Genomic DNA, 26,519 nt, shown 5'->3' with positions numbered 1-26,519 from the left:
AATTAATGGTAAACTACTATTTAGATGTAATATGTGAACAGGATCTTTTTTTAAATTTTTTTTATATCAGTAAATCAGTTTTGGCAATTTTCCAGTCTGATAAGTTACAGTAATGGCGCTATATGTGAATTAGTGTACATTTTGTTAACAAAAACTTTGACGTAAAATATTCGTTGCCAAACTTTATTTCCATGATTAAAGGTGCTCTAAGCGATGTCACACGTTTTTTATGCCTGTGATAGAGTCGGACACTCTGAAGGGGATAATACTGGTCTGACAGTTTCCTTTGACAGGGCTCCGGTCAGAGAGAAGGGCACGGAGAAATTATTCCAGCAAACTTTATTATTGAAGTTTGGGTACAGGCATTGTTGTACAAATGTATGTGTATGTGTGTGTGTGGTCTATAAAAGAAACAAAGAATAAAATAACATTAATCACAATGTACAAAAGTATAAAGTAATATCCAATACAATAATAAACATTGAATAGGAATACTTAAATATAATAATTTGGTCGAATAACCTGAAAAGAGTCAAACAACTAATATACAGGCATACAAAGGGTTAATGAGGCAATTTAGAGATACTAAATAGATTTGGTGGTCTTCGCTTCCCTCTAGTGGAAGCGGGCGCAACTGCACCCCATGCGCCCAGCACGTAAGGGGCGCATGGCCTGGGAGTGCCGAACTACACTCTAGTTGCGTCTGATAGCGACACAGAAGCAAAACACGATTTAACGGTAGGACTAAAGGGCATAAGAACTGAAATATGGCACTCGAGAATATAGCTTAAGGCTGAAATAATGTAAAGGAAACAATCTTCAGTCTAACACGGCTTATAACATAGCCACGTGATACCTATTAACTAAAGAAATACACACGAAAGTATCAAAACCAAGCGTATAATATACTTAACAGGAAAACAGGTGAAAGTAGACAACATCTAAACAAGTCCGATGGCAATATTTACATCTTAGTGCAGGATGAAACTTACTTTCGCTTAGGTTACGCACACGAGAGCCACCATCCCACAGAATGCGGAGTCGGAAATGAGAATGTGATGCGCTCGGAAAGAAAATGACGTCACTACAGTTTCAAAATAAAATGACAGGAAATAAAAGACTTTCCGACATAGCCGCCCCCAAATTTAGCAATAAATTTGAATCCCAAAGGAAAGTCTACTTAGTTGGCGTCATCTTCATCCTCCCAGGCTGGCAGCCGCACAAGGCGCACGACTGGCCGTAGGTAGGTCTGTCCCTTGATCTTAACTTCAGCTGCCCTAACTCGTCCATCCGAACCTGAACAGGTCTTCACCACTCTCCCGATGGGCCACTGGGCTCTGGGTAGCTGCGAATCAACCACCATCACTACCTGGCCAGCAGTCAGATTGTCTGTGTCCTTGTGCCACTTCGACCGCTTCTGAAGGTCCGGGAGGTGGCGACGGATGAAGTTGGACCAGAAATGGTCCGCCAGGATCTGGCTGTGGCGCCATCTTCTCCTGCTGAGAAGGTCACTAAATGCGTAAACAGCCTGCGGGAGTGATGCGTCGCGGCGTCCCATCAACAGTAGATTTGGTGTGACGGGATCCGGATCCGCAGCATCGGAGGAGATGTACCCAAGCGGTTTAGCATTGAGTATTCCCTCCACTTCAATCAGCACAGTTTGCAGCACAGGTTCGGCGACGGTGTGGTCCTGAAGGATGACTTGGAGAGCTGACTTAATCGACTTGATCTCTCGTTCCCACGTTCCCCCAAAGTGTGGAGACCCAGGGGGGTTGAAACGGAACTCGATTTGCTGTCTGGCCAGCTGTTCTTGAAGAGGAACTTCTAAAGCGGCAAAACTGGCTTGCAGCTCCGCAGCTCCACCTCGGAAGTTGGTTCCTCTGTCAGACAGGATCTCAAATGGCTTGCCACGGCGAGCGATGAAGCGGCGGAGAGCCATCAGGAAAGCATCAGTGTCTATGCTCTCCAGTAGGTCAAGATGCACACAGCTCGTCGTCATGCACTTGAAAATCAGACCCCACCGCTTCTCTGTGCGCCGACCCACCTTGACGTTGTAAGGGCCGAAACAATCGACTCCAGTCGACCAGAAAGGTGGCTTGTATAAGCGGAGTCTGGCAGGGGGTAAGTTTGCCATCTGAGGCACCACTGGAGTAGCGCGCCATTTCTGACATTCAACACAGCCGTGCTGATGACGCTTGATGGACTCTCTACCCCGGAGGATCCAATATCTTCTCCTCATTTCGGCGAAAACCCGCTCGGGACCAGGATGTAGCAGTTCACTGTCATATTTCTTAATGAGCAGCTTCGTAACATGAGATTTGGGATCGAGGATGATAGGATGCATCGCATCTGGGTCAAGATCTTCTGCTCTGCGTAGTCTACCTCCCACTCTCACCAGGCCAACAGCTTCATCATACTCTGGAGCAAGCATGAGCAGGCGACTCAGTCTCGAGATGGACTTACCAGCAGTAAGAGTTTCCACCTCTTCAGGGAAGGACTCACTCTGGGCTTGTCTGAGGACATGGAGCTCTGCTGTTTGGACGTCAGCTGCTGTCATGGTAGGACTGCTCTGGTCATCAGCCGCCCCGTGAAGGCTCTCATGGGTAGCCTTGAGAAGACTATCCCAGTTGTCTATATCAGACCTGAGTGTCGTGGTCGGAGAGCAGGTGGTGGCTCCACAGAACAATGTCTTCCGAAGTTCATCCTCGTCAGCTTCTTGGGCTTCTATTAACTGAAGCACTGGCCAGGAGTCTGGATGTTGTCGGAGGAATGGTGGACCTTGGCTCCACCGGTTCGACTGGCTGAACTCGAGCAAGGGTTTGCCGCGAGTAAGGTCATCGGCTGGATTGTCAGTGGTGCTGACGTACCGCCAGGTCGAGTTTTCAGTGAGCTCTTGAATTTCTGCGACTCTAGTTCCTACAAAGACCTTGTAGCGACACGAGTCGGAATTGAGCCACGTTAAAACTGTCATCGCGTCAGTCCAGAGAGTGACTTGCTGGGAAGGGAGTGACAGTTCTGTCATAATGACTTTAGCCAGCTGGGCTCCGGCTAAAGCAGCACACAGTTCGAGGCGTGGCATGGATAATTGTTTGCGAGGGCTCACTCGTGACCGAGCCATCACAAATGCAACGTGGACTTCACCTTGATTGTCTTGGGTGCGGAGGTAAGCGACGGCCCCGTAGGCTCTTTCAGAGGCGTCGCAGAAGATGTGTGCCTCTCGTCTGGGTGGCCCAGTGTCTGCTACTGATGGGACATAGCATCGGGGGATTTCCACTTGTGGAAGATGGACTAGTTCACTCTCCCATTGTGTCCAGATATCCAGAAGAGCCTCTGGTCTGATCGGTTCATCCCAGCCAACTCCCACTCTCCACAGGTCTTGAATAAGGATCTTTGCTCGTGTGGTAAATGGAATTAGGTATCCGAGGGGATCATATTGTGTTGCCATCACCTTGTAGACGTTCCTCAGAGTTGGCTGTGAATACTCTACCGGTCTGTGGCGGTACCCAAGGCGATCGGTAAGGCAGTTCCAGCGAAGGCCTAAGGCTGGCTCCTCGGGATCTTGTCGAGGCTGAGAGAGCCACAACTCGGTGCTTGCTGCTTTCGCTTCCAATGGAAGATGTTCAACAACTGTGGGGGTCTTACTGGCCCACTGCCTGATGTCAAAGCCTCCGACTGAGAGCAGTTTACGCATCCGGTTGATGATGGTCTTGGCTTCATCAGCGTTCGTGACACTGGTCAAACAGTTGTCGACATAGAAGGCAGTCTCCACAAGGTGTAGGATGTCCTCATGACCGCTGCTGTTATCCTTCACATGCCGCTGAAGGGCGTACGTGGCACAGCAGGGACTGCATGTCGTCCCAAATGGCAAAACCTGCCACTCATACACTGTTGGTTCCTCCTCCCTCTTCATACCTCTCCAGAGAAAACGGAGAAGGGGCTTGTCTTCTGGTAGCAGGCGAACTTGATGAAACATCGCTTTGATGTCACCACTGATAGCCACACTGTGTTCTCGGAACCGAAGAAGTACACCGAGGAGAGTAGGACCTAAGGTCGGACCGGGCAACAGTTGGCTGTTGAGACTTTGACCGTTGTGCTGGTAGGAACAGTTGTAGACAATCCTCGCCTTACCGTTGTGGTGGACAACGTGGTGCGGCAGATACCAGGACTCTGTGGAGCTGTCTACTGTGTCAGGAGGTAGAGGTTTGGCGTAGCCCAACTGTTCAAGCTTCTGTATTTCTTGACAGTAGGTGTTGGCTAGAGCAGTGTCTTTGGCAAGACGGCGTTCTGTGCTCCGTAGCTGTGGGAGCAATGTGTGCTTCGGAGCCCAGAGTGTGAGGCTAGCTTTGCGCCTAAGTAGGGGAGTAGCATACCTTGTTACTCCATCCACTTCTACCTTGACTGTGCGCTGTTCTAGCAGCTCTAGGGCCTGCTGATCTTCTTTGGAGCGGGTCACAGTCTTGGCATTGGCATACGGTGTTATGTCAACTTCCCACAGTCGTTCAACGTGCCGCTGCAGCTCTGAGTTAGGAGACATAGTGAAGTAGCAGTGAGAGTGCTCACCAGTGAGGTTGAGGTTGGCGGGGCCTTGCAGTGTCCAACCAAGAGCAGTACACACAGCTACAGGACTCCCAGGAGGACCTGCTCGAACCGGTTGTTTGGGAAGCAGCAGATGTGGAAAGTCAGAGCCTATTAGCAGAAGCGGCTGGACCTTGTCAACCTTCGGCAGAGGAAGACCTTGCAGGTGGGGGTATCTGCGCATGAGTGACTTGACAGGATAGCTATGCTCAGACAGGCTCAGCTCACCAGCAGTGAAGGCATGAAAGATGTGGTACCTTTGTTTGGGAGAATGAGCTGGGGAGATGTCGAACGAGACAGCGGCTCCTTGTAGATGGATCACCTCATGGCGGACAGTACGCAAAGGCAAGCTTTCAGGCTCTTTGGCTAAATGGAGATGCCGGACTGCTGAGGGAAGGATGAGGGTTCTCTCTGATCCATCGTCCAGAATAGCGAAACCTTCCAGAGAGTGCTCGGCATTGTACAGGCACACCTTAACTAGCTTCAACATGACTCTCTGCGGACGACTAGGACGGTCAACGTATATGGTGTCGGGAGCAGCACTGACCATTAACACTTTCTTAGCTTCTTGGGAACACACTTCGTGAAGCACGGTCAGGTGTTGCTGTTTGCACACTTGGCAAGGCTTCTTGAGAGTACATGCCTCAGGTTTATGGTTCCTGCCACACCTCCAACAGCCTCTGTCTTTAATCCAGGTGGAAATCTCTGATGGAGTGAGCGTTTTGAATTTGGGGCATAAGCTGAGGTAATGCTCACGGGCGTCACAGTACGGGCAGTAAGGCTTCACACTGGGTTTACCTTTGGGTGACTTTGTGCTGCGAGCAGGATCTGGAGGGGCTACCTTAGCTTGGCTCTCAGTGTTGTAAAACACGTTGGATGAAGGACCCTGGGATTTCCTTTGGCCCTTAACTGGCTTAGGCTGGTCTTGGAACATCAGAGCTGCTCGAGATGAAATGCGCTTTGCTTGTGACTTTAACTGAAGCCAAACAGAGAAGTCTTCAAGCGTGTAGGTCTGGTCAGTGCCGGTCCTGAGGATGCCTCGGTTTATGCTGTACTCCACAAACGCGTCTCGATAGTTAGTAGGCAGTTTGCTGAGCAGCCTGTCGACGTGGGAGCCGCATCGCAGTTCGTAGCCATTCTCACCCTCGAGAGAGCGGAGCATGCCAACTAGACCTTGTACTGATAGAGCAAAGTTGTCAAATGCCTCTGGATCTCCAGATCTTACATGAGGTGAGTTTAAGATGGCACCCAGCTCGCTCTGCACGAGCTGACGCGGTTGCCCATATTTATCTTGGAGAGCCTGGAGGGATGAGGTGTACGGCTTTGGATGATACATGAAGGCTTGGGCTAGCTTGTAGGCGCTTGGCAGTTTCAAATGATCGAGGAGGACTTGATATTTAAACTGCTCTGTGAGGTGAGCATGTGTATTGAGCAGATTGTCCAAAGCCATCTTGAGCAGGGCAAAGTCTGACTCTTTACCTGAGGTGAAGTGAGGTAGAGTAGGTCTAGGAAGGCCATAAGATGTGGCAACTAGGAGCTCCATGAGGTCTGTACCCGGCGCTGCCCTGTAATCTAGAGGCGCTGTGCCCTGTCGTGGAGGTGGCGGCATAGCGGGGTAAGGATAGGACAGCGTGTTAGCAGCTGATAGCACTGGCTGTAGAGGTGTAACAGGTGGAGGCACATATTGGACCTGGGCTTGGCTATAGTCCATATGTGGCTGGCGAAGTGGGGCCATATACTGTTCGACTGACAGTGGCGGAGCACGTGAGGTAACGGCACTCACGGCTGGTCTGGGAGCCGACTGTGAAGCTGGGTTGTTGATTGCAAGAGGAGGAAGCATGGTAATATACGTAGGCTGCGGCTGGGCGAGTATACTAGTAGTAGTATAAGCACTCACTTGTGAAGCGGGCTGGACTGATGGTAGACTGGTCGAGACAGGTGGACTAATGACTGCACTGGAGACTGGTGGCAGAACATGAATAGATGGAGTAGAATGGAGCAGTCCCTCTGCACCTTGTGAGTGGAGTAGGGGAGGCTGATTTTCTGATGAGGACCTTAGGTTGTACTCACATTCACTGAGGGGCCTGGAGGAACTGGGACTCTTAATTCCTTCTTCCTTCAGGAAAGATGTGATAAGAGCTGCTTGTGCCAATTCCATCTCTTTCTCTTTCAGTCGCCGTCGCAACATCTGATGCCTGGTGATAGCCTCTTTACTCTTGTATGCCATCTCTGCTTTCTCCTCCAGTCGACGTCTCTGCCGTTCTTGTTCTCTGAGAAGTTCCTCCTTCTCATCAAGGGCGTCTCTGGCTTCTTTGTCTAGAAGAGTACACTGCTCGTCCACTAGCGTCTGCTCCATAATCTGGCGCTGCACTTCTGCTAATTCCATCCGCTTGACCTGTTCCTCCAACATGGCACTCTGTAGCTCGGATAGCCCTTCTGCAACGGACCTCTTGGTTGATGAGGTAGCACTGGCTCGAGATCTCGGTCCGCTACGATGAGAAGATACCAAGGATCGACATGAATCTGCTCTCACAAATGGCAGTGAAAGAGGATCAGGGATTGGGATGTCGTGAGCTGGGGCTGCTGCTCCGAGTTCCTCAGCTTCGGTGGAAGGAAGTACTGTGATTCTCGGTGTGTACCCAACTTCAAAGTTTGCAAGGGATGCTGGTAACTGTATCTCCCGCTGGGGTCGAGAACGCACTGCTGGATCTGCAGATGGTTGTCCTGGCTCCATATTGTCTCCAGAAAGCTGTCAGATCCGGCTCGAAGGACCATGTGACAGAGTGGGACACTCTGAAGGGGATAATACTGGTCTGACAGTTTCCTTTGACAGGGCTCCGGTCAGAGAGAAGGGCACGGAGAAATTATTCCAGCAAACTTTATTATTGAAGTTTGGGTACAGGCATTGTTGTACAAATGTATGTGTATGTGTGTGTGTGGTCTATAAAAGAAACAAAGAATAAAATAACATTAATCACAATGTACAAAAGTATAAAGTAATATCCAATACAATAATAAACATTGAATAGGAATACTTAAATATAATAATTTGGTCGAATAACCTGAAAAGAGTCAAACAACTAATATACAGGCATACAAAGGGTTAATGAGGCAATTTAGAGATACTAAATAGATTTGGTGGTCTTCGCTTCCCTCTAGTGGAAGCGGGCGCAACTGCACCCCATGCGCCCAGCACGTAAGGGGCGCATGGCCTGGGAGTGCCGAACTACACTCTAGTTGCGTCTGATAGCGACACAGAAGCAAAACACGATTTAACGGTAGGACTAAAGGGCATAAGAACTGAAATATGGCACTCGAGAATATAGCTTAAGGCTGAAATAATGTAAAGGAAACAATCTTCAGTCTAACACGGCTTATAACATAGCCACGTGATACCTATTAACTAAAGAAATACACACGAAAGTATCAAAACCAAGCGTATAATATACTTAACAGGAAAACAGGTGAAAGTAGACAACATCTAAACAAGTCCGATGGCAATATTTACATCTTAGTGCAGGATGAAACTTACTTTCGCTTAGGTTACGCACACGAGAGCCACCATCCCACAGAATGCGGAGTCGGAAATGAGAATGTGATGCGCTCGGAAAGAAAATGACGTCACTACAGTTTCAAAATAAAATGACAGGAAATAAAAGACTTTCCGACAATGCCTAAACATTTTTTGTCACATACAGCAAACATCTCCTCACTATCCGCTAGCTGCCTATCCCCTGAAAACACTAAAAAAACGTGATCTCTGTAGACAGCCCAGACTCCACAAACGGCAAGAAAAACAAACTGGCCCAGCCTGGACCACTAAATATAACAAACAGTGTTCCAGCCAATAACCGACAAGAATGATTTGGGGGTGGGGGTTGGGGGGTTAGTGCGCGTGCACATGAAGGGGGGTGTGGGGAGTGGAGGAGAGAGAAGCATGAATAGGGAAGTTAGCTAGAGGAGAGATGTCCTAGACAATTACAACGACTAACATTAAAAATGTATATTCTTGAGAATTTTGAGGAGGAGGGAGGGTCGAGCTTGCCTCCGTTTTGTTTGACAATACTTTGAACGTCAACAAGAAGTGACGTCACCCAACATCGCTTAGAGCACCTTTAAGACGAACCAACATGACATCATTACACATTAACTGCGACTGTATCAACATGTAAAGATGAGATAAAAAAAAAGATGACACTAAAATGTAGTTTCATGCTTGGGGTTGCCAGATGTCAAGAGTTTAAATCCCCCAATCAGAGCTTTTCTTTTAAAAGGATACATTTTATACTCCGTTTTATGTAATACTCACAACCTGGTAAACCCGACATGTAAGCGAGTTTAGCAATCTCCACTGAGAAACTCTGCTCAAATGAATGTTTAATACAGCCAGTCTGTGTTTTTTCACATTGTGCTGTTTGCAAAATCTGTGATCAAACCTTCTCAGTAATGAACTGTAAGAAATCCAAACATATTGATCTCAACATTGATCCGAACAGTATTAAACCTACTTGACTTTCAGGCAAATAGTCTCACCAACCTCATGCTACTGGTTGAGCCAATGTCATCATGTCCAGACCAGTGGGTCTGCTTAAACAAATGCAATTGCAATTCCATTTTGTGCCACTAGAACACAAATTAAATTGAAACAATGCATTCCTATGGACTTCCTCACATTGGGTACTGTGTGCTGAAAGCCCATTTCCTTCACCACAGAGCTCAGTTATACAAGTTGAAACCCTGCATGTGAGAGTGGAGCTTCAGACATTCTGGGTGAGAAATGATGGCAGGGACGAGTTTGACAGGCCACCTGCTGAGCGAGTCTGATCCGCCATAGACGTCTCCTATCACTGCTGTCAACTGAAGCACTGACATCAGCCACAACAGAAAGCCACTGTCACACTTCAGTGTTTAATGGGCTGCGAATGGGATCCGCACACAGTGACGTGATGGTTGCAATTTTACATGCTCTATCAGACAGCTCTTTGATGCTACCACTGACAAGATGAGATATGATGAGGTGACGGGAGATCTGACATCTACTCTCTCACACACTTCTGTCAGTTCGGTTCCTCGTACAGACACACAGAGCATTTCTCATTATCACGCAGTGCGGATAAAGTAATCTTTTGTTGTCCATCCTTTTTTGTTGTTTCGTTTTATCTGTGTCTTAAAAGGGAGGCAGCTTCATTCATTCCTCCTTCTAAACACACACACACAGAGGCACACACTCTTGCTGTAATGATCTGACTGTCTCTATGTCGCTACTTTTCTATAGATGTCCTTCACAGTTTTAACATTATGTAATAGAGATGCATCACCATGTTCGACTAATTGACTAGTTGTCCAACAAGCGACTAATAGATTGAGTTTGACATGTTTTCTTCTTAAATATATATTTTTAGTTTTGACGTTTTAAGCAGCGGTGCTTTAATTAGCGTGCCGCCGGCATGCTGTTCTTTAGATATAAGACAGTTTGCACAGTTAAACCCTCTTGGGAAAATTTGCATCTTTAAATTGCAAAGTCCCTTTCAATCATTTAGATATCTCCGGCCGTTGCATCCTGTCTTTTGTTGTTTCTTTAGCGTCCCACCATGAGTGTTGCATTTTTATACCATTAAGTAAAAAGTAGGGTTTTTTTATAAAGAACCTTGCATTCTGTTTCAATCTGCTGCTAGTTTTTACTGTTAGTTTAAACGCAGCAACATGCATTATGTAAGCGCTTACTAAGAAACGTGCAGAATCTGGTCAGGTGATCTCAGAACCAGCCTAATTATTCATGGCTTCTTTAAAGGAAAATAGTTCACCCTCATGTTGTTGATCTTCTGAACACAAATGAAGATCAAATTTTGATGATCTTTCTGTCCCTCTATTGACAGCTACGCCACTGACACTTTGATGCTTCAAAAAGTTAATAGAGAGATCGTAAAACTAATCCATATGAATCAAGTGGTTTAGTCTAAATTTTCTGAAGAGACTCGATCGCTTTATATGTTGAACAGATTGAATTTAAGCTTTTAGTCACATAAACATTGATCAGCGAACATAAACAGAAGCTTAACCGAACCTTCTTGACGCACAAGAACAAACCTCTTGCTGAAGCTCAAACGTGCTTCGTAACATGAGAATTAATTAAAGCTGCAGTCCGTAGTTTTTCCTCTTTGTCTGTTCGAAATCTGCAATTGCAGTTATTCACGGAATTATCAACTTTACATGGGTTGTGCCTCGGCACGGCATAGCGCGGCCGCGCGGATGAATCCGATGTTTTGAGGAGAATGTGCGGCTGTCAGTCGCTGGTGTGGATACTGTCATTCGCAAAATCGCAATCACATATTCTACTTTTTGGAAGTATTACCAGCATAAGAGTTTTCACCGGAAAATGTCATCTGAACAAGTAATATCCACTTTTGTTCTGACCAACTAAGGGAAAAAAAGCATTGCAGTAAATTGCGCTGATTAAATATAACGTTTGCTTATCATATCATGTTAAGCCGTGCAAATTATACTTTGTTCTCAAATTGTTAATGTTAACAACATCAGCATTGCGTGACTACATTTAATACCCTTCCGATATTTATCCTTGTTTTCGCATGGGCCCGGTTGCAGTCTCTTTTTTTCTGTAGACACTCCAAAGTCCGAAGTTTTTGCATTTTACAACGGGTGAATCTCCAGTTGTCACTGGTGATTGTCGTTTGAACCTTTCTGGATCCGCCATCAAATTGATAAGTTTAATTATATCAAGTGCTGTGAGAAAAGGCTATAAATCTCCACCTCCAACATCCTCACACGCAATATAGCCTACCAGCCGAGACACCTTCTTTATATGTGACGTAATGACGCAAAGACATGCTCGAATGTCCCGCGGAAATCCACCAGTACCACTGGAATTAAAAACATCATTACAAGCTTACCGTTTTGAATCTAGCTAAGGCAAGCAGATAGTTTTGAACACTGGCTGGTTATGTACTTGCTCAAATTTATTTTGGATAATTTTTAACCCAAAAAAGTTATGGACTGCATCTTTAATTTATGACAGAATTTTCATTTTTGGGTAAACTAGTATCCCTTTGAGACAATAAGGCAGTTGGTCTATTTCATTGTTTAATTGCACATCCCAATTATGTAAGAAAGTAGATCTGGTCCAGAATGTAAATGGAGTCAGTGTTCAGCCAGTGCCTTTGTTATGGTGTCATTAAACATGTCAAATGTTTGATTATACTGCAATGATTTGTTTAAAGAGGGTTTTAAAGTAAACAGCGCATGAAGCTCAACAGTGCCCGCACTCTTGTTCTTCGGCCTTGGTTTTGGAAGTATTTTTCTCATTCATTTTCCCCATAAGGATTTCAAAACAATCAATAAATACTTGATCCAAACCAACCAGCTCCAAAATTTATCACATTACAACATTGCATTGGAAACAAAGGAAGACAAAATGCACAGAGGAACTATGTACTTACTGAATGAATGAACTACTTCTGTTATAAAGAATTACTTCATTTTCACCCTTTTTATGCTCTTTCACTCCTTTCAAAATCGTATCTTCACGTATCGGATACTTTATATCTATGACTGCAGACAATAAAACGTTCTGTTAATTGAGTCTCAAAGCTGTAGTATAAAGACAAAACGGGCAACTTTACCAATTTCTCTGTTTTATTGTCAGTACTTTGTTATTGCTGAAGAACTGGTAATGTTTTTTTCAGGGCTGATTAGAAATCCTAAAAAAAAATTTGTAGCTATGTAATTATGACCATTAATCTTCTCTAATTGGTATATATAATAGTATACAATCGAAGCTATAGATCATAACAATAAACATTTCTCATTCTTTGATTTTTTTTGTTGTTGTTAGCTTACATTTTGCCAACTAATTGTTGAGCGTACAATTTAGCCACAAAAATATTAAGCATCACAACCGTTTCCAACATTGATGATAATAAGAAATGTTTCTTTAGCACAAAATCAGCTTATTAGCATGATTTCTGAAGGATCATGTGACATTGAAGACTGGAGTAATAATGCAAAAAATTCAGCTTTGCAATCATAGGAACAAATTATATATTTTTAAAATTTTTAATAATATTACAGTTTGTAGCATAACCTTCATTTTTTTTTTCCTGACCACAGATGGCACACAATCTCATCTCAGCATTTTTGATGAATGGCTATGCTATTTTTTAATTATGTCATTTCATTTGAATATCAACATTTCTGAGATTAAGTAAAGTGAAACCGTTTTGAGATTAATTTATATAATTTTGTGTCTCTGGAGTGGTCTATGACATTGTATTATGTTGAATATATTTTTTGGTCTATTTATTATTGAGGGAAAAAAGTAAAAGTTATAGTTTTTGTTTTGAAGTAAAAAAGATCAAATTAGACCCTTGGGGTAAGATGAGCCACCCAGAATTGGCACAGAAGGCCCTGAGTGGAATCTTGTTACGCATTATTAATTTGGTATTATTTTTCAAATGTAATACTTATTGTAATTATTGGGGTTATTATTCAATATTTCCATGAATTAGATACATCTTTGCTTTCATTAAAAACCTCTAGGTTAGTTGAGTGAAATTCAATTTGCATTTATAGTCCTTCTGTTATGACATATCTTCAATTTAAATATGGGTAAATAAAGTAAATATTCATATGCCTGTATATAAGTCATAGAATAATTTTACCTTTCAGATGAATCTCTTTTACTGGGGTTCTGCTTTGTCTGTCATTGGTTATTCAATTATTCAAATAAATTGTCAAAATAAAGTTTTAAATACAATAGTTTTAGTATTTTACTTTAATGACAGTTTAAAAATATGTAAATATTAATAAGAATCATATCAAAAGTAAATTAAAGTAATCTTACCGCAGTAGGGGCCATCTTACAACTTTTTTAATATTTAACATTTTGTGCAACTACTACTACAACTACTAAATTGGCAATTTTTTCTGTTTATTTCCTATAACAACACATTGGGTGATGCATCATCATCCTGCATGTATGCTAAACTTATATTTAAATATTTAAAAATGTATCTTCCCCCATCTTACACTACTACTTTTTATCACTCTTTTTTACCCCAAACTTTTGAATGGTAGTGCATCATCACTTAATCTCTGAGCTCAGGGTAGGTCTATCTTGAAAGGTTTAAACTTTATCACTGAAAATCAATTTCACTATGGAGATTTAGAATGACCTTTTTATTTCCTGAACCCTGCTGTGTTTCTCTGCTGGTGTGATCACACCCACTGTGGTTAAAGTCTTTGCCATTCACGCATAGGCAAGCGCCACTTTGTTGTTCTGTCTTCCAAGCTCATAGAGTAACTACAGACTTCTTCCACCAGCTCACCAGTTGTGTGAAATATAGTAGAGTTTTTTTACATCAGAAGTATAGAGCCTATCTGTGTCACAATGATTTTTAGTATGAAGACTTATTATTGTTGCTGCTCCTGTCAGAAAGATACATATATTTTCCTCCATTTCCCTTGCGGTTGCCTAATCCACCTCCACTCCCGGCTCCAGCACGCTGTCTGTGTCTGGGGAACGCTCTCGTCAAACCCAATATGTCAGCCTCTTTTCAGATTGTCAGGCATCACAACAGGGGAAGAGAATTCCTCCGTCAGCGCATTGTGTGTGTGTGTGTGTGTGTGTGTGTGCGTGCGTGCGTGTGTGTGTACCCGTATTGCCTTACGGCCCCACTCCCTCACTGATGTGTGACTATCTATTGTCTCTTCTCATGACTGGCTGGAGCACAAAGCCCTAAAGTGCTCTAGCATCCATTTTTGGGATTTCTTCTTCTGTGGTTTCAACATCATCAGAAGACAAAAATCATGGTTGATTTCTGTGCCACTTTTATTTTTGGAACAAAAGGAGTTTGTGTTAAGTCTATAGTGTTACATCGCCGTCTAATGGCAGGGCAGCAGAAAATACAGGGTTTTTAGTCGTTTTCGCGGATACGTGTGAATGGGGATCGTGTTTTGACAATGGTGTCGTCTGTACACAGAAAACTCAAAGGAAAAACTTCTCCGTTTTAAGCATATCGTTGTCGTGTAAACGAACCCTAAGATGTTACTAACCAATCGTACTATAGCAGTGGTTCTCAACTCCAGTCCTCGGGACCCGTTACTCTGCACACATGTCTCCCTTATTTAACACACCTGAATCAGATCATCAGCTCGTTAAGAGAGACTCCATGAACTGAACTGAGTGTGTCAGATAAGAGAGACATACAAAATGTGCAGAGCAACGGGTCCCGAGGACTGGAGTTGAGAACCACTGTACTATAGCATCTGTTAAGGACCCAATATACTCACAGCGAAGTTCTTTTTCGTTCTTCGCTTTGGAGTAAAATCGAAATACGTGAACAGCGGTATACTGTTAGCGAACATCCTGACGCCACCCACGCTACTGAGAGCAGCGAATTACAGTAGAATTACAACTTCAATTTCTACTATAAAGCAGCTCTCTAGTGTGTTCATGTTTTTACTTGCGTGCGTATGTCCGACCTCGACGGACAGAACAGAAGAAATAAACCGATGAAGATTTCCACGCCAAAGAGGGCGGAGCCTCAGAGCCACAGCTAGCCACGGACCAACGGGAGTTCAAAGGTGTTTATCAGCCAGAGTAAAACTTTCCAGAAAATTTGATTTGGCAGGCTGTTTTGAACTCCCGAAATGAACAGAAGACGAACTTTGTTTTGGCCAGATTTTGTTCAAATTGATGTCATATCAGTTCTTCGATTTAGCTTGAAGTATATTGGGGCCTTTACAGTCCACCATATTGTCTGACAAACTTAAGCCTATACTTATATGTTGGTCCGCCTATAGACAGTTTAAATAGAAATTCTAGGTACTATCCCAATATTATTTTATATATATATATTAGGGGTGTGCCGGTTTCAGAATTGGTGATGACGGTTATGACATGAGTCAAATGTGACGGTTGGTAACATAACCGTCGTCGGGGGGGGGGGGGGGGGCGTTGCGACGTTGTCTGTTATAGGACAACTTAGTTTGAATAAACGAGCAGACACTGATTAGCTATTTGATCGCCTAAATTAAAAAAAATAAAATTAATATTTGTGAAGTGTTCAATGTTGTTATCGATAAAGATACGCGCATGGGGTATTTTTTCATCCGCAACCGCATCACAAAACTCATCATCCGCACCAACGTTTTTTGACCAAATTTCAAAGCCGCACCCGCCCGCCATCCGCTGATTGTTTTGCGGTCTATGGACGATGCAATGCTCTGCTGATGCGAGCCGCAAGTTCACAATGCAATGAAAGTGAATGTGGCGCACCGGCGCCTCCATGTCACGGTTATTATATTGTCATTTGCTTTTTATTTAATACATGCAATTAGTTGATGAGACATTTATTAAAATTTGTACAAAACGAAATTCGCTTTAAAGAAAGGCTTTTAACAATGCAATGCAAGTGAACGCAGCGCGCTGGCGCCTCAATGTCACGGTTATTATATTGTCTACTATATTTGCTTTTTATTTATTAAATACATGCGATTGGTTGATGAAACATTTATTAAAATTAATATACAATTTATACAAATCGAAATTCGCTTTAAAGAAAGGCTTTCTACAAAGAAATACTTAATGAAGTGGTAAAAATCATGTCTGACAATTTACAAAACAAAACTTGCGTTGGTACTTGGCAAAGAAAGAATCAAATACAGTTGGAAACGATGTAGACCATTAATGACACAGACTGTTAACAATTGTTTTTAATTAGTGTTTAAACACTAATATATAGAGACTAATATATATAGGTTATAGAGATCTAATGACGGTGTTCAACTATAACCGTCGGTCTCACGGTTATATACTAACCGCCGGCACACCCCTAATATATATAATATATATATATATATATGTGTGTGTGTGTGTGTGTGTGTGTGTATATATATATATATATATATATATATATGTATGTATGTATGTATATATATATATACATATATATGTATGTATGTATGTATATATATATATATATATATATATATATATATATACATATATATGTATGTATGTATGTATATATATATATATATATATATATACATATATATGTATGTGTGTGTGTGTGTGTGTGTGTGTATAGGTATGTATTATGTATATGCAATAATATAATTTTTTTTTTTAATTACAATTTTTTAATTAAAAAAATCCCGCCTCAACAAAGTCCATAAATCTAGGTTTTGAATTCTGAGCTGTTTTAAAGAGTCCAGGCTTCAGATGGCCATGCCTGGCTCCCCAATTTTCCTCTCATAATTCCTCCATGTTTTAATTGGGTAGTATGGAGGCTGTCATGTGAAATGATGAAGGATGAGCATCACTCAGTTTCTCCAATCAGAAGAGAAAGAGAGAGACACTGTATTCCTTTTTTTTTTTGTTCTCTGTCTTTTCTCCTCTGCTGAGATTTGGAGTGTGAGAGATGGAAAGAGAGGAACTTTGAATGGCCAATGAGCCTGAATAATTGCGTTCATCAATTAAAGAAGTCAGAGACTTAACGAATATAACTAATTATGGACATAAATCAAGCAAGCTCCAGCCTTGACTAATTTGTACAAGGTTCAAGTGATTTGACTTATACCACTAGGAGTTCTGCAAAAAAAAAAAAGCTTGATTGTGTCTACAACGTATAAAATTAAAACAAGAAAAGTCACCTATGCTACAATTTAGAATGGTTATCCTAAAAATGTTGTCATCATTCACTCCACTTTCCAAACCCAAATGACTTGCTTTCTTCTGTCGAACACAGAGACATTTGAAAGAATATTCATGCAGCTTATTTTCACGCAGTTAAGATTAATGGTGACCAGCTCCAAAAATAACAAAGCACCATAAAATAAAAGTGACTTTTGCGTTACACCTGAAGTTTGCTGAAGGCATTCTATAGTTTTTTTGTGAGGAAAAGATGAGTCATTATCTATGGTCATTATTCACTAAAAATGTTTTTCTCTACCTCTTTTTTCAAATCTCTGACTTCAACTTGCATTCAAATATGGCTCGTCAATGTGTCACACTAGGTTTTACTTCAATAATGTCAGTGCCTTTTGCAGTGGCTTGGAACCAATCATAACGTGCCATATTTAAATAGGAACATATTCATATTGCTCTGAGATTTGAGAGTAGTGTCAAATATTTTCAATGAAAAACGACTTCAAATTTGGTCCATATTACTTAAGCTATTATGTTATGATTTATGATATAGTTATGATCTGTTTTTGGTCCTTTTTGGAGCTTAACATCCCTTGGTCACTATTATATAGTTATATAATACATCTTTTGTATGGTCATGATGAGTAAATAATAACAGGGATTAGATTTTTGGTGGATGAACTATCCCTTTAAAACTGGAATTACGTTGCAAACTGAGATTAAACATGTTGGCTTCATAGAGTGAACTTTTTACGAAATGTGAGCCATCCCACTCCTTTGAGTCATCTGGAAAAAGAATCTTTGATAACACCATCAAGCTGTCTAGTGTATCTGGAAAAGCCGAGACTTTCCAGTGGAGAAAGTAACTGCTGGAAGTAGTTGACCCACAGTCTTCATGACACTCCGTCATCGAGACCGATATGTGGTATTGCGTAAAGCTGAGCATATGTTCCTCTTCATCCTCAACTAGGTCATCAACCGCTAAGCCTGCAACGTGAAGTTAGTCTTTTCTGAAAACTGTGTGAGTTTCCATCACAATCATTCATTGAACTCCATGACACTGCTCGAGCTGGAACCACAGGCTCATTTGTAGTGGAATTTAAGGCCTCATTGGAAAGTTTTGTTCCATAGTCCTTCAGCACCACTGGGCCTGTTGTACTACACGGCAAAGGAAATCAGTTTTATTTTCCCCTTATTTGCCATGATGCTTATTAGTTACAGAAAATTGTTGGTACTTCTGATGCTGTGTATTCCAGTATCATCATTGCATTTGAGACCACGGGGAATAACAATGAGTGATCGTCGCGAGCTCGTAAAACAACCACTCTACCAAAGTTCTTTTGCTGCAATCCAGGCCAGGAGTTGTTATCACCTCAGCGCCGGGAAACGAATGCCAGTTCCACTGTTGATTATGGTTATTTGCAGACATTAACTCAGAGGCATGACTGTGGTATTGGCTGCTTGCAAGATCACCTGTAGGGTAAAGAACTTCGACTGGGGCCCCATAGCCCCCTAAAGCCGGGCTCAGGCTGCAGGACTTTCAGGCCGATTTACCCATCCCGACATTCTGAGAAAAAAATCGTGTCCATTCCGATGTTCGGTCCAGATTATCTGGTAATGTGAGGCGTTTACAGATCAAATCTTGAACCTCCCCATCTGCTCGTAGAAACATTGGGGCCGCCCCGACAATATTAAACATGTTTGATATTTAGGATTTTAAATCGGGATGTTTACGACTATGGTATTACGTCAGTACTTCCACAATAGCCAATGAGAGTCAAGTTTACGAGGAGACGCGAAACAATAAGCAGCTGTACAGGTCCGGTGGACAACAGAGAGGGAGGAACGTCTGGTCGAAATGTGGCAACAACACAATTTGCCTTTATAATGTGTACAAGAAGTTACAGCGCGCGACACAGTATTCATTTTTTTTTACAGCCGCTTCCCCTTGAGATCACGTGAGGTGATAAAATCTGGCATGATAATCTTAAGAATATCTTGTAGCGTGTGATGTGCCACGATTTTCAAATCATGTGGTGTGTGTAGGTTTGAGATTGAAAAGAGGAAAATCGGTTAAGATTTAGAAACTCCTGTAGTCTGAGCCTGGCTTTAGTGGAGTATTTACAGGGTTTAGTTTGGCACAGGTTTGTAATTTTGGCAACATACACTTAGCATTAGTGCAATATGTTCAGACTGACTTAGTTTTTAATTTTTTACTAGAGTCTCTACAGGTTCGCTGCTTCAGAGCTGATGTCATTTTATCCATTCATTTGCTCACTTCCAAATGAGACATGGCATCAAGTCCATTAACCAATAATGTTTTTTTGCTCCTTATGGAGTCTTTTGGAGTCTTGATAAGTATGAAAATGCCCTGAACTTCAACTCTCCCTATTTCTGTTTGTGTACTTCAGGATCTATCTGGCTCTATAGATGACCTCCCCACTGGAACAGAGGCGGGTCTCAGTTCAGCCGTCAGCGCTTCCGGGTCCACCAGTAGCCAGGGCGAGCAGAGTAACCCTGCCCAGTCGCCCTTCTCGCCCCATGCCTCGCCCAGAGTCCCCAGCATGCGCAGCGGGCCCTCGCCCTCGCCCGTCGGTTCACCAGTGGGTTCCAGCCAATCACGATCTGGGCCCATATCACCTGCCAGTGGGCCAGGTAAAAGATTCTGTGTGAGATATAATTTTTTGATTTGTTTTTTCATAAATATTTCAGGGAGGATATCTGCTGTTTGAAACTCTCTATTTTTATGTTTCATTTATTTGAATGTATGTTATGTTTGAATTGTATGAGATTATTCTGTAGTAGGGACGTGAATTTTCAGGAATATTGTTAATTAATTTTCATTAAAATCAACAACCAATTAATCGATTAATCGTTACTGTTACTGTTACTACTGTTAATCGTTACTAAAACACCTGGAGAACTCCAAATATCATGGTCACATAGTGGCAACAGCAACGGTACATATATTCGTATCGAACTGAACAGATACAAAAGATAGCCCCCCCCCCAATTTTTTTTTTTTATTAATCGTCAATCAATAAGCTTAATCAATAAAATTAATAATGCCAATATTAATCTGTAGAATGATGTTTTTATTTGGTTTGTTCCCTTAAACTTATTTGGAGATGTAGAATCTTTAATAGCTATTTAAAATTAATTCATTTGAATTGTATTAACCCTTTGACGCGTACGATCACACCAGTGTGATAATAACGTTCAGTGAGTCACGTGATCAACTGCTAAATTCAAATGTGATTTAGTGCTTCAGCTGGTACCACTGTTGTAAATATAATATGTAAATAAATATTATATTATAAATATAAACTTAAGTGTGAAGGGGTTACTGACTGTCATTTATATATAGTTAAGATTATTTATTTTAAAAACATTATAAATCAAAATATGTATAGTTATTTAGTTAGTAAAATAGTTATTTTTCACTGTGCATGTTTTGGTTTGCTGACATTGCTTTAGCAAAGTCTTCTGAAAATTAGCTGCTAAAATCGCTTTAAATACAGACTAAAATTCTCTCTCTAACTAGGCACATATTCTTGAATATTCTGTTGTGGATATTTTGGGAAAAACATATTATTGTTATGCTAACTTTGACATACCCATTAGCTGCAGCCGTCACATGCTTCTCGTTTAATTCCTTCCAATGTGGAGCAGTTGGAGGGCGAGTTGTTTGAGCTCCATTCAGCAGTGGGTCAGCGGCAGGATTCAAGCTGGCTTTAAAACAAGTCGCTCCATCATTAAAATAGTTTTGAAAGTCTGTTAGCAGTTTGGAGTCACTTTGACACAATTACTGTCCTGCTGTGCGCTGCATTGTTAGCCGGGCTTCTTTGATAGCCGGGCAGCGGAGGGCTTTGTGCAGCTGAAACTGCTGTTTTTCCTTTCCGTTCTGAATGTCACTAACAAGGTCCACAGGAGAGCGTTTACCCCGCTGCACACAAAACTGCCTCATCTCTACTGGGAGCACCATTGGCCATTAACCGCATACAAGGCTGGCCCTGACATGTGATCTGTGTGCCATTACTGGAGAATGAATATCTCCGCATTTACACACATACGCGTTCTGTACATACAGGCGCACAAAGTTGCTCCCGGGAGAGAAACAATGAGCCTTAAACACCTCCCATGGGACGTTTGGTTTGATATTCTGCCCTCAATGCTAATTTGTCTGATATTTATCGTGAAAAGCAGCTCTTTTATGAGACCACTAACTGTGTTTGTGGTTTTGTGCATGTGCACTGCAAATATATGTCTTGATCAGTATTTTTAAAACAAGATAAAGATGTTTAGAATCTTTTTTTAGAGAATATATCATGGGGTAAGTTTATCTTTTTTTTTTTAATTGTTTTAGACAATAAATCCAACAAAATTTACATTTAATTGTATATATAATAATAATAATTAAAAACATTAGAAACAGTATCTTGAAAATCTGAAAACAACTTTTGAAGTAAATTTATCTTATCTTGTTTTGATAATTCGATATTTTAAACTTAAACTAGACAAAAACACTGATTAAGGAAATAATGAGTGTACATTGAAAGATTTTGGGTTTACGCACACGTGTACATACCCCCCCCCACACACACACAGGTACACAGATGGCCCCTCAGACCCCAGGGAACGTTCCAGACGTGGGCTCCCATTCCTCTCACAGTCAGTCGCCCATGTCTCAGGAGAGAGGTGAGTTGATTTCCCGCTGTAACATTGCGGCTCACACTGACTCTATTTACAGCTATCAAGAAAAGGAGATTTTTTACTAATATCCAACATCTGTCCGCTTGCTTTCCAGCATTCACTTCAGAGGAATAAACTCAATTGTGTGATGTATATTAACACCTGCTATATATTTTCCTCCTCCATTGATATGAGGAGCTATGAGAGTGCTGGTGCTTTGATTGAGAGCTCAAGTATGAAAATGTGTTTGTTCGGAGCTGTAAGCAATAACTATTATTGTAATTTCAGTTATTTTCACCTATGCAAGTGAATCACAATAAGATTTACTGACACCAGAAGGTCAACATGAAATCAAAGTTGACCCTAATTTATACTTTGTGAAAACATTGTCCCATCTTATTGTGCACAATTTACCAGTGCACCTTGTGCTAAAGAAAATCCTTGTAAACTTGTGATGGCAAATTAAGATTTTGACCTGCCTCCCTGTCCAGGTCAAATGAGTTGGTGCTGGCAGTGTTTCAGGAGGGCAGTAGTCATCCACAACTTACACTCAGATCTGATTTCAGTCTTATATTGAATGCCCGCTCATAATGATCCAGTCATATGTTACTTGTTCGTTTTTTTTGTTTCGCTATATGTTATATATATATATATAACAAATTGCAGAAATAAAATGGGTTGCAAATACCCCTTTAAATATATATAATAAAAAACAACAAAAAACAAAACATTGGCTGACTTAATGATCAGACATTTTAGTAGACGATTAAAAAACCCCAGCTTTAACCCCAATTCCCTGTCACGGTTTTGCTTTTTCTGACTATACAAAGGCAAATACATTGAAACAAAAAAAGTCAAATCTGAATACATTTACAGGCTGTTGTTGACTAATAATTGCAAGACCGTCACAGATTTTATATATATATATATATATATATATATATATATATATATATATATATATATATATATATATATATATATATATACTGTATATATATATGATACTGGTAAGTTCGAAGTAGCATTTATTATAACATACTGCATATGGCTGATTCATACTGAAAAACGTGTATATACTAATAATACTGAATAAAAACCATACACCTATGCAAAGTAGTTATATTAATTTGAACACTTGTCTTTAAACTATTTACAGAGAAAACACTTGTTTTTGTTGTTATGAGTAATCTTTTCTGGTTTTACTTTTTAGGATTTGCACCTAACATGCAGCGGAATGCACCTGGTCCCCAGTTTGGAGGCCAGCAGGCTGGACCTTCTATGTCCCCACACTCCTGTCCCACTGGCCCTATGCAGCATAATGTGGGCTCTTATCAGCTGGGCCCCTCTTATGGGCCCCAGAGTGGCCAGTATGGCCCTTCAGGTAACACACTCGCATTCCCAGTTCTTCTGCTTGCAAACATTTGAAATTTTTGTTTAGGTGAGGATTTCTTCCTCTAATTGTCTGGTGTGAATATGCACTAAAATGGTCCATACATCTTGTGCACTATATTACAAGTCTTCGATAGCTTTATGTGATGAACATACAAAAAATTTGTATTCACATATAAATGTATTTTTTGTCATCGCTTCGACATACATTCACACATACTGATAAGACATGCGAGAGCCAATGTTGTTATACAGTACATCATTGACGACAAACCTAGCGCAATAGTTTAAGGCACCAAAGGTAAATATATGACTCTCCTTTTGTGTTCCACGGAAGAAAGAATGTAATCTGGGTTTTAATGACATGTGAGTGAGTAAATGACAGAAACTAATACTTGTGGTTTCACAAACAGGGCTTAGATTTGCCAGGATTTAGCCTTAGTTCAATTAGGACATTTAAGTAGCTTTTATAAACATGCCTTAGAAAAAACATTACTGGTAAAAAAAACATTTCATCTGGAGATAAAACAATGACATATATATTAAGATATGTCAGTGCAAGTTGCTTTCAGTTAAGACAGCTCAAACATGCATTTTAGTCTGGGACCAGGCTTTAAGCCTTGTCTGTGAAAACGGGGGAAAGTCTGTTGTTGTTTCAGCTGTGTGTGTCTGTGCAAGAGACCCCATTAACAGGGCTCAGCAGTAATTCATCATGAATGTTATGGTGTGCAGATGTAATAAATGAATAGCTGCTAAGCATGCCTTTATAATGTCATGGCCTCCACTCTGCCTGATTGATAGTCCCTGTTGTCCTGTACTCTAATTCAAATGACTGACAGCCAGCTCAAGACAACAGGGGTGCATCGTGCTGCCGCTGTTGCAGGCCTGACACTGACTGAGCTATAGCGGCAGTCGACCGCAGAATTGTTTACACAGATTGATGGGATCCATGAAAAGATGCCTCAGTCAATTCATAGTTTGGAAGAACATAAAATTAAGCATTTTATTGTTTCCTGAAGTCTACTTATAATGCAAACAAAATTTTGTTTTTTTTTAACCATTTTCCATTTTCTCTCTCTCTCTCTCTCTCTCTCTCTCTCTCTCTCTCTCCCTCTCACACCCTTAGACTTGTTTCATACATCTTGTTTTACATTGATTCATTTTGGCGCCTATATTAACAGGCAGCAGGGCTTGCACTGCGTTCATCAGTAGCCTGGTGCTGATTAACAGGAGTAGCATTACATGCAAGAGTTTTGGTGTTAGGCCTATTTTTGCCACGAATTACAACCTGAACTCAGGCAAACTTGGTGGAAATGCTCTTATAACCCAGGGGCATAATGGCTCAGTGGATAGCGCTACAGCAAGAAGGTCCTCGGTTTGAGTTTTGGCTGAGCCAGAAGGCCTTTCTTTGTATAACACAATCCAAAGACAAGAGGTGAATGAGAGGTGATTCTAAGGCTATGTTCACACTTTCAGTCCAAATCCGATTATTTGTGTATCCGATTGGAATCTGATCTAAAATGATTGAATACGCCAAATACAATAATAACTGCAACATGGAAGGGTTTGCAAGAGAGATGTTGTCTTATTTAAATTGTACAACATGACATGTTATATTGTCATTTTCTGCTCGTCCGGCACTTTGGAACAACACAGCCTTGTTTCTGCAGCGACTTTCAGCATGTTTCCTATAACAACATCTGATGTTTACATGGCGTGAGGAAGTCACATAAACCACGCAAAATCCGATCAGAGCAGTCAGACTGGATTTCAAACCACATATGGATGTAGCTTGAAACGGATTTGTAAAAATCGCATTTCACATGATTTTTTGCCTTTCACACTAGCTAAATCTGATCGGATTTCAATCAGATATGCACAAAAATTAGATTTGGACTGACAGTCTGAATGTAGCCTAAGTTGTCTGTAGGTGTGAAAGCATGTGTGTAAGCCCTGTGATGAACTGGCCATCCGTCCAGGGTGTTACCCTGCTTATGACCCAAGACACTGTGGTAGAGTTCAGCATCATCACAACCCCAATAGGACAAGCAGTTTGGAAAATGGATGGATAGGTACATGTGGACCCCCATCTTATATAAATTATTTTTCATAATAATCAAGTTACATGAGCAAGCTACTGTACATTTAAGACTTCTAAATGTTAATTACCTTTATGATTTGCTAACCTGTTCACATATGAAACTGACCAATGTAAGTCACACTGACATTCATCAGGGACACTCATTTTGTTGAATAGTGGGTTGATGTGTAAAGACAACGTCTCACTAGCCAACCCAAAACAACTAGATTTTGGTAAGGATTGTCTCACCTGCCAACTGTATTTGATGAAATCTCGCCCTCTTCTGTTGGAGGTCTGTCACACACTGCGATTAGAAATGTCAGAGGGATGACACCCTTTGAGTTCTCTCTCCAAGAAGCAGGACAACTGATTGTTACTTGTTGACGGTTTGTTGACAACAGTTTCTCTCTCAGACTCAAGCAGGACAATATATTGTTGCTTCTTCAGAGGCTCATTGGTTACTGCCATGGCCAAATGATCACCCCACCGACTGAACGATCATTTCAACCGAAACAGAAGTTGATTTCTAGTCAGTAAGTCCATTAACTCAGCAGGGAGTTGAGTCACTGCGGCTGTTAAGGCTCCCCTGCTGAGAACGGATTCTCCATCAACTATGTAAATGAGGATTATGATTGAAAATCTGCTGAAAAAGCAGCTGGTGTAAACATTGGCAGTCATACAGTGCATTCAGAAAGTATTCAGACTCCTTAATTTTTATCACAACATTCTACACTCCATACTACCATAATGACAAGGCTAAACCCAGATTTGTGATAACTGAAAATGTATTACAAAGAAAAACCTGACATATCACATTGCATTGTATTCATTGCAAGTATTCAGACCCTTAACACATTATTTAAGTTGAAGCACCTTTGTTATGCACTACAGCCTCAAGACAATCTTTGCACACCTGGACTTGAGGGATTTTCTGTCATTCTTCCCTGGAGATCCTCTTAAGCGCTCTTAAGTTGGATGGGGAACATTCAAGTCCGGGATCTGGCTGGGCCAGACATTTACAGAGTTGCCCCTAAGCCACTCTTGCATGTCTTGGCTATGTGCTTAGGGTCATTGCCTTGCTGAAAGGTGAACCTTTGACCCATCTGTGCTCCT

At 41.5% G+C, this 26,519-nt stretch overlaps 1 protein-coding gene across 8 annotated transcripts in view; it reads left to right on the top strand.

Annotated features, from left to right (window-relative positions):
* arid1b (AT-rich interactive domain 1B) overlaps nucleotides 1–26,519 on the top strand; it is a 101,526-nt gene that overhangs the window by 48,234 nt on the left and 26,773 nt on the right. For 5 of the 8 annotated variants that reach the window (XM_079887820.1, XM_079887817.1, XM_079887818.1 and 2 more), the window contains exons 5-7: nucleotides 19,654–19,897; nucleotides 21,851–21,940; nucleotides 23,148–23,318. In XM_079887820.1, coding sequence (XP_079743946.1) covers nucleotides 19,654–19,897; nucleotides 21,851–21,940; nucleotides 23,148–23,318 — 505 coding nt within the window. The remainder of the gene's footprint in view (nucleotides 1–19,653; nucleotides 19,898–21,850; nucleotides 21,941–23,147; nucleotides 23,319–26,519) is intronic. The other 3 variants (XM_079887821.1, XM_079887819.1, XM_079887816.1) reach the window with 1 other exon arrangement.

The sequence above is a fragment of the Squalius cephalus genome, assembly GCF_949319135.1.
Source record: "Squalius cephalus genome assembly, chromosome: 12".
In the NCBI taxonomy this organism is placed as follows: domain Eukaryota; kingdom Metazoa; phylum Chordata; class Actinopteri; order Cypriniformes; family Leuciscidae; genus Squalius; species Squalius cephalus.
Note: the sequence above shows the minus strand (reverse complement) of the source record. Positions and strands in the feature narration are given on the sequence as shown.